Source organism: Naegleria gruberi (assembly GCF_000004985.1).
Source record: "Naegleria gruberi genomic scaffold NAEGRscaffold_13, whole genome shotgun sequence".
In the NCBI taxonomy this organism is placed as follows: Eukaryota; Heterolobosea; class Eutetramitea; order Acrasida; family Naegleriidae; genus Naegleria; species Naegleria gruberi.
Window position 1 is genome coordinate 118,672 of NW_003163314.1, and position 12,605 is coordinate 131,276.

The window sequence follows — 12,605 nt, forward strand, 5'->3', positions numbered from 1 at the left end:
CAATAAAATCCCAACACTTCAATCAATCCACTCTTGAAATAAAAGTTATGAGCATTCAATGAATGACAATTCACCTTTCCCAATGTTTCCTCAATATCATGAATCATCAATGGATGACTAAATTCCACACCTTGTGCAATATATAAATTACGTAAAAAACCATCAAGTCTATATAACATTGCCTTTGCTTGTTTGTTTTTATCATTCATTTCATGAACATTTGAAGAGGAAGAATAATAGGCATGGAGAATCTACATAGGAGAGAATTGTATCAAGTATTTGAATACATGATGATAATGTTGTGAAGAGTGAAAACTTTTCATGTTTAGATTCAATTTTCTTCTTTTTGTTCTTTGATTCAAATTCACTTGTTGGATCATCAAAATCTTCAACAAGTCTTTTTAACATTTTTTTTAAATATTAATTAATTGAAAGATGGCACAATTGCTTTTTTATCTTCTCAAACAATTGTCATAAAACGGTCAGACCTCCCTTAGTATTTGTTTATTCATTTCAAAGGTTCTGACCTTTGAGTTTACATAGAATGAGATTTTGTATTTCAATTTCCCAATCATACCAGGTTTGAAACATTGCTTTGGATTTCGGCCATATCTTACTATTTGAGTGAGGTTAAAATCTTATTCAAAAATTGATTTATTTTCTCTATTTACTTTTTTACAATAATTGTACTTCCTTGTTCTTCCTCTTTCTTTGTCAACTTGAGAAGTACACTCTTTGGAAGGAATTTGAGAGCACCATCTCTGACCATTCTTTTAACTCCTGATTTTGCTAGATAAACATCCACACCTTCCCAAACAGTCTTCTTTTGAACTGTTTTAATTCTTTCTTGCATTGCATTTTCATACTTTTCAAAAGCTTGTTGTAAGCAACTATCGAAATAAATACTCTTCTCCAATGGGATTGTATGTAAATTATCTTCACCTTCTGTCGAGGCATGGGTTTCTAAAACATTTCTCAATTCCAAAGCAAGAGTTTTAGCAGCAACAATGGCCAAAGCACCACCTTTACCACTCAATGGAGTACAAGCTTGACAAGCATCACCAACTAGTACGCATTTGCCCTTGTACCAATTGTCTAAATTTCTAATTTGAGCCAAATCGTCATAGTAAATGATTCTGCTATCAAAAACGAGATCCATAATGTCGTGGAATAAGAATCCACAATCATCAAACTTGTTCTTTAAGAAATTCTTTCTATCTTCAGCTGAAATAAAGAAAGTCTTTGAGTGGTGTGACTTTTCAACCTTTTTCTTCTTTTGTTTCTTTTCTGATTTTTCATTTGGAGACTTTTCGTCATTGCTTGTTGGTGAACTGCTGCTGTTGTTTGAGTTTGGAGTAACACATTTTTCTTCCAAGTTTTGGACGCTTGCTGATTCTCTGTTGGCCATCGACTCGTTAACCATTTCCATAAAAGCTTCAGCAATTTCCTCATCCTCTTCCTCCATTACTTCCTCATGATCTTCAGAGCTGTCACTTGAGTGAGTAACTGATCTTTGATCGTCATTGTCATGATGATCTTCAAACTTGTTAATGTCGAATGAGTAGAAATGATTTGTTAAAGATGAAGCAGATGAAGATGGATCTTGAGCCAAGTCATTCTTGATTGGAGATTCGGTATGTTTTCTAAATAGAGAAAATCTCTTTCTCCACTTTTCATGAGTTGAAGGTGATTTGCTATCATTTGGTGAATCAATAAGTGCATCATCTACAAATGATTTACTCTTACTGACAGTGTAACTTGAGCTTTCTTTCAACATGTCCTCTTCTTTTGGTTGTCTGTACACCAATGATACTGAAAGCTTGTTACCATACCTCAGCACATTCATATAACGTCCATGATTTAACAAAACTGAGCTAGATTCTCCATCTTTGATTAACTCGGCAAGTTTCTTAGAAACTTCTTTCATTTTGGCAATTCTGTCGGGTGTCAATGGTTCTAATCCCTTAATTCCACTAATTTGTGTTGGGTCAAAAGATTCTGTCGACTTCTTCTCCGATCCATAAACATTATTCCAATACTTTTCACTCACTTGTTGCTCATCTGCCTCTGTCAAAATCATGTCAACAATAAAGCAAAAGTATCCAACTCCCAAAAAATGTTTAAAATTGCTCTCATCACCAAAGATTAGTGCTCTAGTTTGACTGTGAATACCATCAGACCCAACCACTAGATCATATTCTTCTCTTTCTATTTGATATAATTTACGATCTTCTGTCGATTGATAAACTGAACTCTCAAACGAATCACCTTCATTGAAAGTTACAAGTAAATCATTCATTGAAGTTCTCTTTGGATCATTGATAGTATTCAATGGAGCAGACATTGGACTACCTTCAAGTAAAATGTTACTTGAACTATCGGACTTGGTTTTTTGTGATGGAGATTGAGCATTTGATTCCTTCTTTTGGAAAAATCTTCTCCAACCTGCTGATTCCTTTCCTGCACTGTTTGGTGTTGCAATTTCTGCTGGTGTTGTTGTTGAGCTCTTTTTCATTGCTTCCTCTTCCATTTGTTGCAAATCTCCTGAAGAACCAGTTGACTTTCTCTTGTGAAGTTTTGAAAGTCTATTAGTAGGACTATCCTTCCTTTCTAAATTTGAAATATCATTCAAAATTCTAGTATTAAGTGGTGAATTAACACTACAAACTGAACTTGATCTCTTCATTTGAATATTTTCTTGTTGTTCCTTTTGATATTGTAAATGCAACCAATCATTCTTATTCATTAGAGTAACTTCAATCTTTTCCTTGTTAAATAAACTTGGTCTCATACTGTAAATTACTCTATTCATCTTGAAATGTTTATCATCGGAAAGTTCATCATCTGAAGAAGGTGTTGAACTATTCGAATGTAAATTAGCATTGGAAAGAATGGTTAAATTTCCATCTCGTCGGACTATTAATGGTTTAATTCTCTTCATTAAAATCTCATGAAATTTATGTCTTTCATATCTTCTACCTTCTTCTTTATATTTAATAACTGAAGATTCATCAAAACTTCTTACGTGACGTCCATTCTTGGTGTAGAAATGTTGTTTGGATCTTGGAATTTCAATTTGATGGAGCTCTTCTTCTAGATTCATTTCTTTGAGAGCTCTTATAACTTGTTCTCCTTCTAGTGTTATGATGGCACCTACTTGTCTATAGTTTGAAATTATAATAGGACTTTCGAATAAATTATTTGAAACTTACCTATACACTGAAGCCTTCTCTACAATAGTAATTTCGATTGGTAAATTGTTGTGTTTATGACTCAATGAATGAAGTAAATAATAGGAAAAGACTAAACCTGCAAAACCTCCTCCACTCACTAACACTTTATAGGTATGATGACTATTCGAATGATGATTCGAATGATGTTTATGATTATTTTGTTGAGAAATCAATGACGATGAACGTCCATAAGAGAAAAAGTAATTATTATCCTGTTGTTGATTTGTAGATGGAGGTGATTGTGAAGATGATGAATTTTCCTCATCATCATTATCTCCAAAATATCTATGAGTGCTGATATCTTGATTGTTGGAAAGCATCATTGTGTGGCAGTAAAATTATGTGTGTTATCTGATTGTTGTTGTTGTTGTGTGTTGAATGAGTTTTGGCTTTTTTTATGAATTGTTTTCAAAGCAATGAAACGAATTTTGCTCTTTTATGGAAATTTTAAAAGGAAGGCTTGAACAGCTTTTTTGTGTAGTCCTTTATGGTGTACCACTTGCCTAATGTTTGTCAAATATTAAAAATAGTGCTGCAGCAGAGTGGTGTTTTGTATTTCTCCAATTTACCATCGATTTGATTTTTGCAATTTGATTGAATTTTGGGATTATGAATCTACGGTTTTTAAAAAAGTACAAAATGAATAAAATCGAATATTACTCGAGCGGTTTTTTGTGCACCATTTTAAATAAAAGAATCTTCTTTTGGCTGGCTGGAATAGTAAATAATAAAATACTGCTATGGAGCGAAAGAATGGGATATCAGAAATTGTGTAATTTTAGAAACCATTTCCAAGATGAGATTCTTTATTTCAAATTGAAGATTATACTAATATATTAAATGTGCACCTAACTACAGCTCAATGTTAATAATTTTAAAAGAGTTTGAAAAACAAAGATTTCAAAGTGATAAGAATAGAGTTGAACAACAGAAAATTGTAAACAAGTAATTCCACCTCATCATCCTTGTCATCATGGACTCAACGATGTAATAAAAATCATGAAAAATTATAGAGATGAACTTTAAAAAAAATGCTCAACAATAGAATCATCCCTACCACTCCCTACATTAATCCAAAACTTAATTATGGTGCTGCTGTTATAGCAAATTTACATCTTGATCAAGTTGTAGAAGTGAAGGGATCGCATTGGTATTGTGATCCATCCGTTGTAACAAAAGAAAAGATATTCGGACCTACAACAACTCTTCAAGTTGGTGGAATGGACGCCATTGATACTGCTTTTGTTAAAAGTGTTCAAAATTCAATGTTTTTCCGATTTGATCTTGATGATGAATTTGTAGTCAATAGAAATTATTCGCTAATTATTAATGGAAATACTTTACAAGTTGATAAGGAACTTGTTTGTAAATATTCAAGTGTATTGAAACAATTAATTGATTCGTCTTCATCATCGGAAGTTGTGATTGAAGAGAGTCAAGGTGAATATTTACAACATGTATTAACATTTATTCATGAAGGAAAGTTAGGTGTTGAATCATCTAAATTCTCCTCTCAACAAGATGCTGGATTGATCAATTTGAAACAATTAATAGAATTGATTAAAATAGCAGACAAGTATCAAGTTGAAAGTTTATTAGTAGAAATTGCAAATATTGTTAATGATATGATTGCCATGATTATTATTGAGAAATGTAAAACTATTTCAAATGAGGGCAAGAAGATAGTATTTGAAAAGTGTTATGAATTTATTGGATTCAATCCAGCAAGTGTTGTTGCTGCTAAAGTTTACAATGACCAACCAATTATCACAAACTTTTTAGAAGATTTCAGGATAAAGATGCAAGAACTTCAATTAGCTTCAGAAGATATGATTATTGATTATTTATTCTCAGAAAATGGATATGATGTCAATGTTGATATTACAAACAACAAGAAGACTTTTGCTAAAATGATTGGTGCCCTAAAAACCGATGCATCATTGATTGCCTTTTCTGAATTGGATGCTGAAACATTGATGGGAATTTTGGGTAGCAAGTTTTTATCAATGAAAACTGAAGTATTATTGAGCGTTCTTGTAGGATGGTATTTAGCTGATACTAGTAGACTTGAAGATGCATGCAAATTTTTATTAGCAAACGATTGGAGTGATTGCGAAAGAGAAGCTTTTAACCTATTATTTTACAATATTTTCATATTTGGAGCTAAAAAACATGAAAATACTGAACTGTTGGACAAACTTAGAGATAAGCTCAGCCAAAATATGTTCAAGAAAGAAAATGTTATGGGTGATGAGTGGCATGTTTACAATGAAAATAGACCACCAAGATCAGCTTATCGTAATAACTCTGGAGATTTGAGAGTTTTATTGCTTGGATTGGATGCTTCAGGAAAGACCTGCATCTTATACATGATGAAATTAGGAGAAAGAATTACAACAGTAAGTAATTAGTCGCTTTGCAAGTTTTTGAATGTTTGTGAAGATTCCAACAATTGGTTTCAATGTGGAAACAGTGAATAGTTGTGGAAAGAATTTAACTGTTTGGGATGTTGGTGGCCAAGATAAGATTCGCCCATTGTGGAGACACTATTATTCCAACACCTCAATTGTCATGTTTGTTGTTGATGCTTGTGACAGAGAAAGATTTGAGGATGCTTGTGATTGCATTCAAAGACTTGGATCAGAAGATGATTTGAAGGATTGTACCATTTTGGTATTTGCAAACAAGATGGATTTACCAAATAGTGCCTCTATCAAAGAAATTGTTGAAAAATTAGAATTGAATAGATTGAAAAATCCAAATTGGATGGTTCAAGGTTGCAGTGCAACTCAAAACATTGGTTTAGAGGAGGGTTTCAAACTTGTAATTAAGGCTCACCAATACCAATCCCAGAATACTGCTGTTATTGAACAGTTGACCTCTCAAGAACATGAGAAGCCACCAAGAACCACTACTCACTTTGGACTCTTTGAACCTAAATTTAACACATTTTAATTAAAAAAATTATTGTATAATACATTTGGTTTTTTTATCAATTATGTTAATTTTCCATAAAAGCTCTATGGATTATCCTACTGAGCTTGTTGTCACTTTCCAAAAATGTGTATTTTCCTTTTTCAGATGAAACCTCAAATTCTTTCATTCTTAACCAGAGAAAACATTCCAACAAGAAAAAAAAACACAAACATGAAATTCCCATTCAACACAAGTGGTACTCGTTCAACCACAACAACCACCACCAACACAACAACCATTGTAAACAATCCAAATACAGTAAGAATGTCAATTGACCAACCGATTAGTGATTTAGATAGAAGAGAAATGATTGGTTTAGATGATGTCGAGGATATTCATTCTGCTCTCATCTTTGAAAACATTCCTCGCAGACGTTTCAGTTTCCAAAAATAGAAAATATCATTTTATTTATTGTAAATATATCAACCAACTATTAAACTATTATATCAATTACAAAAGAATTTCAAAATTGCATTCCACAAAAAATCTGTTGTAACTAAAATGGTAGCCACCTCTGACTCAATCTTGCAACCCTAGACCAATAAATTTGTTATATTATTAGAAATGGATCTCATTCCAATTCACAAACTTCACAAGCCTTTGAATTCTTTGAAAAAAAAGCCTTCAACAAAACCTTTGCATCTACTTTTCAAATGGTAAAGAAAAGAATCAGCAACAAGAATGAAGAGAAGGACGACCTTCTTGATGCGAACTCCGGAGAGGATGCAATAACTTCGGAATCATCAACTATAGCATCTGCTGTTAGTAGTACAATGCAACAACAACAAGTAGACAATAACAATATGCATCATCGTAAACTTGCATTGGAGGAGGATGAATCATGCAATACTAATTCTCATCATCATGCTAATGATTATTCCAAGCAAGTAGTAGAAGATTCAGAACAAGAAGGTACTTTGAATGCACAAGGTGTGAATGATGAGACTGATCATGCACAAGTAGCAATTTCTAATAATCAAATACAGAATGAAGTGACTAGTAATGAAGTGAATATTCCTGATGGCATGACTAGAAAGCAAAGAATTATAAATCACTTGAAAATGGGAAAGAATGAGCTGATTCAAGTTTTAAAATTATGTTGGCCTGCTGTTGTGATGAATGTTTGTTTTCAATTACTTGGTTTGGAAAGTTTGTCTTTTATTGGACATATTACTTTGGAGGATAATGAAATTCCAGGCATTACTAAGGATAAAGTTGGTGAATTGTATATGGCAGCAGCATCTTTGGGAAATTCATTCTTTTTCTGTATGTTTATTTAACATTTTCATTTTAATTTTCAACTATTTCTAAAATAGGTCTTGGATTTGTAATTGTTGGATTAATTCATGGTCAAGATACACTCGTTTCACAGGCGGTTGGTGCTAAAAATTTCATTAGAGCTGGTCACGTTTTAGCACGATCCCTACTTACCATTCTATTGTGTTCAATTCCAATTTGTGTAGCATTGTGTTTTGCTAATTATTCTCTCTATTGGATGAATCAGGAAAAAGTTTTGGTTGATCTAGTTGGAAATTATTTAAGAATTTTAACACCTGGTATGATTCCATTTGTGGTTTGTGAGGCATTGTCTCTGTATTTAATTGCTCAGAATATTTTAATGCCAAATGTCATTATTTGGATTATTTCTGTAATTATTAATTTTGGATTGAATTGGTTATTAGTTTTTGGATTTGGATTTGATTCTCTTGGATTTGTAGGAGCTCCAGTAGCATTAACCATTACAAGATATATCATGTTGGTCATGTACATTGTATTTATTTATTTCAAAGGTTATATGAAAGAAACATGGAAAGGATTTATTGATATTAAGGCTGTTTTTAAATGGGATGGATTTAAGGAATATTTGAAATTGGCTCTTCCAGGTTCTGTCATGTTAGCAGTAAGTAATTATTCTATTCTCAAAACAAATTTGAAACATATTGATATGAAGGCTGAGGTTTGGGGATTTGAGTTATCAACAATTACTTCCTCCTTCTTAGGACCAACTGCATTGGCATCCCATAGTATTGTTCTTAATATTTGTGCCTTGACATTTATGGTTCCTTTATCAATCGCTACTGCAACAGCCATCAAAATTGGACAATATATGGGTGGTAGAGAACCAATCAAAGCCAAATATACATCTTATGCATCAATGGTCTTCTCAGGATTATTCATGTTCTGTTCTGGAACTACATTGGCCATATGTAGAGAGTGGATTCCACAAATTTACACACAAGATGCTGATATTATTTACAATGCTTCCATTATCTTCCCATTGTGTGCTCTCTTCCAATTCTTTGATGGTGTTCAAGCAATTGCTGGAGCTACCATTAGAGGTGTCGGCAAGCAAATTGTTGGTGCTGCCAGTACTCTCATTGCTTATTACGTAAGTTGTTCACACAATACTATTACTAATTCCTGCAAATTTAAAGATTATTGGTTTACCTATTGGAGCTGTATTAGCCTTTGTTGCTGGTTGGGGACTTGTTGGTATTTGGTCTGGATTAGCCATTGCTCTCTTCTCTGTATTTGTTGGCATGTTATTGTTCATTCGTTTTAGAATTAATTGGGAGAAGGAAGCAGAGGTTGCCTACAATAGAGCAACAACAAAAACATCAGAAGGATCTTCATCAGTAGAACTGGAAGCAACAGCAGCAGATGAATCAACAACAAGCAACAAGATGATGACAACACAAGTAGAATTGGAGGAAGGAAGAGTGGATGAAGAAAACAAGGCTGTTGTTATTGATGGTCAAGCAGAAGATTCTAGTGTATCGCCATCTTTGGAAGAAGATGAGGACTATTCAAGAGTGAATAGCAGAGTAAATTTACTGCAGAGCACGAGCACAGTTGCGCTGGAGGATGAAGAATAACATTTTTATTTGATTTTAAAACTAATTTTTAATATTTTAATTGTTCAAGTAAGATCGAATGGTTCATTCCCAAGAACGAAAAATTGTGTGATAAAAGAGAAAATTTATACATTTATAAATTAATCGTTAACCTTGTTCAAAAGTTGTCATTCTCCCCCGCAGTTCTATTGTAGTTTTTTGGCGCCAATACAAATACAAATATTTCAAAAAAATGGCTTCTCTTTCTGCTTCAGCCTCATCAAAAAGTTTAACGGGAAACAACAAGCAAAGTTCCGAAGATCATGTCTGGATAAATGGTTTGTATTGTATTGTATAAGAATATGAATTAATTGTTCTTCTTTAGCTTGGTATGATCCTCTTGCTTCCGTTACCTCTCTTTCACAATGTATGATGTTTTCTGATATTAATGGTGATGGAGACTACAAACTTGTGGTAGCTACTGCAAGTAAGAATCCCTTAGAAAGTAAAAAGACAAAACAAGCTCACAGATTGAGAGTCTATAAAGGTACTGGTATTATCAGCGAAAATGTTTTAATGGAGGAACCTATTGCACTCGCTTCCTACTACACTGACTACTCATCACCTAAAAGACCTATGATTGTCGTCGCAAGTAGTAATCACATTTACTATTACAAAAACCTACAACCATTCTACAAGTTTACTATGCCGGCAAAGACTACAGAAGAAAAGGAAGTGGAAATTTGGCAATATTTAAAGGAATCTAAATATGATGCCAAGACTGGTTACGCTGAATTAGCAAGACTTAGAGATCATAATATTACTCTTAGTACAAGGAGTTACGAACTTCTTTCTCTTACATCAAATGAAGATATTAAGGCGTTCATTGATACCAGGAAAAATTTTGCCTTGGAGAGTCCAAATAATATTACAACTCTATCAATTCTTCCAAAAGACAGAGAAGGAGATGACGCAATTGGATGTCCAGTTGTCGGTACAGAGAGCGGAATAGTTTTTATCTTAACTCCCCAAGGATCACAAATCATGAAAGCTGTTCAATTGCCTTCAGCACCTGTAAAATTTTGTATTGCTGGTAACTATGATAGTGATTATAGAATTACAGCAGCATGTAGAAATGGAAATGTATATACCATTAAAAATGGAGAAGTGAGTGGCGTGGTTATTGAGTTGGAATCTCATCCAGTTTCTATTGTAAAAATAGACAAAACTTTTGCTATTGGCCTTATGAACAATAGTATTCATTGCTACAATACAAGAGGAAAGAAACAATACTCTATCTATTTACCATCTAATATTAAGGACATGGAAGTTCTTGAAATGAGAGGCCAACGTAGTGTGAAATGCATAATAGTAGCTATGGAGAACAAGGAATTGAGAATTTATAATGGTAAAAATTTGGTAAATAGGATTGAATTATTTGAAAATATTGCCAGTCTCAGATATGGAATATACGGATCTGAGGTTAATAGTTTAATCATTTCTTATAGAAATGGCGGTCTTGATTTTAAAGTTATCTCAAGAAAGGCAAGTTTGGAGAGCAAATCCAAAACTGGTCCACCACCAGAACAGGAAGAGCCTTTGGATTTACCCTCCAAGACTTTCCTTTATTTGGAACAAACAAAGAGAGAAGTGGATTATTGCTCTGAAATGCATAATGTTTTCCAAAAAGATTTGGCAAGAATTAGACTTCACACTGCGAGGGCATATGTTAAAATTTTGACAGATGGCCAAGGTCCATTATCTTACACTTCCGGATCCTCTATTCGCTTGACGGCCCAAGTGCAAGGACTAGGTCCAAAGTTTAAGATTAATATTGAGGTTCAGAATACTGGCAAAAAGTCAATTTCCCAGTTATTCATTCTATTTGTTTTTAATGAAGATCTTTACTCGGTGGAGGGTGATGCAAGAAGATTGCTTCTTCCTCCTCTTCTTCCAGGACCAGTATACAGATTTAGTAAGGCAGTAACCATGCTTGATCCTTTAGTTGCCCCAGAAACAATGAAATTATATGTTTGTAGTAAGGAGAGTCAAACACCTGTAATAACTGCTGTTGTAAATATGCCACCAACAGAAATGATTGAATTAGTATAAACTTTTTATTAATAATTTGAAACTCTATAATTGCCATTTTACCAGAGAATATTACGATTAATTGAGATATGGAAATATCATGATTTAACTTCGCAAGCCATAATGTTCATGATCTTAGAATTCTTTTAAATTCACGGTTTTGTTTTTTGGAGTGCTCCCAAAAAGTCATTCTGCAAACATTGTGATTTCTTCCCAGTGCTCTGTGGAAGCAAAATAGATGTTAATTTGGTTTGGAATCTTTAGTAAGGGTGTTGAAACAACTCAAAAAGCTCTCTAATTTTAAAAAAAAACCACTGCTAAAATATTTGGGCCCCTAAAGATTCCAAACCAAATTAATATTTATTTTGATGGAATCATTCTTGAGAAGTGATACCATCATTCCATTAGAGTGGGTCCAGTCTTTGTGCTATTCTTTGAATCCAAATTTTGAGGAGAAGGACAAATCAAATTGATAAAAATTCTACCATGGCATTCCTGTGTCAAAAGTGAATTGACGAGTCAACAAAAAATGCGTAAATCAACATCTGAAAAAACTCTTCCAGAAACAATCAACATAAAAAACCCATCCGAAGATGAAAAATCCACTCTCCAACAACAAGATTGGTTTTGTGAATTAGTTTCAACCTACACAGAGCACAAGATAAACGCACTTGAGAAGGAAAATCAAAACCTAATCCAAAAGTTGTTGGCTCTAACAGTTGATCAACGCTATATTAAATTTCTTGAATCTATTCCTTCATTGATGCAAAAACAACAAGAGCACAACAAACAAGGAAACTCTGACAATGAGTACAAAAAGTTAAACGAGAAGCTTGATGAAGTAATTGATGATTATGAGGACGTCAAGAGGAAATTAAAAAAAGCAGAAGAGAATGCAAAAAAACCAAAGATGCTTTTGTTGAACAGCACTATTATAATGAAGAGAATATTAAAGAAATCACCAGGAAAGAAGAGAAGGTACGTGAAGAATTGGCTACCTTGAATGGAAAGTACCTTTATGAAAAGGAATCGTTCTTGAAACAAGTGTCCGAGTTAACAAAAGAAAGAGATCAACTAAATGATCAAATTTCAATTTACAAAACTCGAAATGATCCTGCCTTGCTGATGAATGACTTTTCTGATAACACAGTCAAAAAGATACATGATGAATATGTCACTTTGAAATCACACGATTTGAATTCTTTTGTGGGAAGAGTAGTTGAAGAACATTCATTAAGTGAAGATCAGGAATTTGATTTTGATTTAAAAATTGTTGCATTTGCATTCAAAACAGTCCGTAAACTCATTGAAGAAACCTATTCTGAAATGAATTTCGAACTAATTGGCAAGAAACTTACAAATGAAGAATCAGAAAGAAACCGCCTTATTGAAACCCTCGTCCAGACAATTGCAAAAATGGAAGAAATTGGAAAGAACAAGAAATTACAACAAGCTGCCAGAGAATTTATAA

At 33.3% G+C, this 12,605-nt stretch overlaps 5 protein-coding genes across 5 annotated transcripts in view; 4 read left to right on the plus strand and 1 right to left on the minus strand.

Moving 5' to 3' along the window:
- Nucleotides 1–3,617, minus strand: part of NAEGRDRAFT_57465 (uncharacterized protein) — a gene marked incomplete at its 3' end in the record, with an annotated part of 5,582 nt that extends 1,965 nt beyond the window's left edge. The window contains exons 1-2 of the mRNA XM_002679515.1: nt 3,213–3,617; nt 672–3,161 (exon numbers count right to left, since the gene is read on the minus strand). Of these exons, the coding sequence (XP_002679561.1) occupies nt 672–3,161; nt 3,213–3,556 (2,834 nt within the window). The 5' untranslated portion in view covers nt 3,557–3,617. The remainder of the gene's footprint in view (nt 1–671; nt 3,162–3,212) is intronic.
- A 647-nt stretch (nt 3,618–4,264) lies between these two features.
- On the plus strand, nt 4,265–6,223 carry NAEGRDRAFT_79004 (ARF/SAR family small GTPase; the record flags this gene model as incomplete). Its single annotated transcript, XM_002679392.1, has 2 exons — nt 4,265–5,632; nt 5,676–6,223. 2 exons carry the CDS (start codon nt 4,265–4,267, stop codon nt 6,186–6,188), a joined length of 1,881 nt encoding a protein of 626 aa, XP_002679438.1. The 3' UTR covers nt 6,189–6,223.
- A 608-nt stretch (nt 6,224–6,831) lies between these two features.
- Nucleotides 6,832–9,106, plus strand: NAEGRDRAFT_79005 (uncharacterized protein). Its single transcript, XM_002679393.1, has 4 exons — nt 6,832–7,475; nt 7,526–8,109; nt 8,161–8,598; nt 8,645–9,106. The coding sequence occupies exons 1-4, from the start codon at nt 6,863–6,865 to the stop codon at nt 9,083–9,085; spliced, it is 2,076 nt and encodes a 691-aa protein (XP_002679439.1). The 5' UTR covers nt 6,832–6,862; the 3' UTR covers nt 9,086–9,106.
- A 369-nt stretch (nt 9,107–9,475) lies between these two features.
- Nucleotides 9,476–11,155, plus strand: NAEGRDRAFT_65179 (uncharacterized protein; the record flags this gene model as incomplete). Its single annotated transcript, XM_002679394.1, has 1 exon — nt 9,476–11,155. One exon carries the CDS (start codon nt 9,476–9,478, stop codon nt 11,153–11,155), a length of 1,680 nt encoding a protein of 559 aa, XP_002679440.1.
- A 508-nt stretch (nt 11,156–11,663) lies between these two features.
- On the plus strand, nt 11,664–12,137 carry NAEGRDRAFT_65180 (uncharacterized protein; the record flags this gene model as incomplete). Its single annotated transcript, XM_002679395.1, has 1 exon — nt 11,664–12,137. One exon carries the CDS (start codon nt 11,664–11,666, stop codon nt 12,135–12,137), a length of 474 nt encoding a protein of 157 aa, XP_002679441.1.
- Nucleotides 12,138–12,605: the final 468 nt, after the last annotated feature.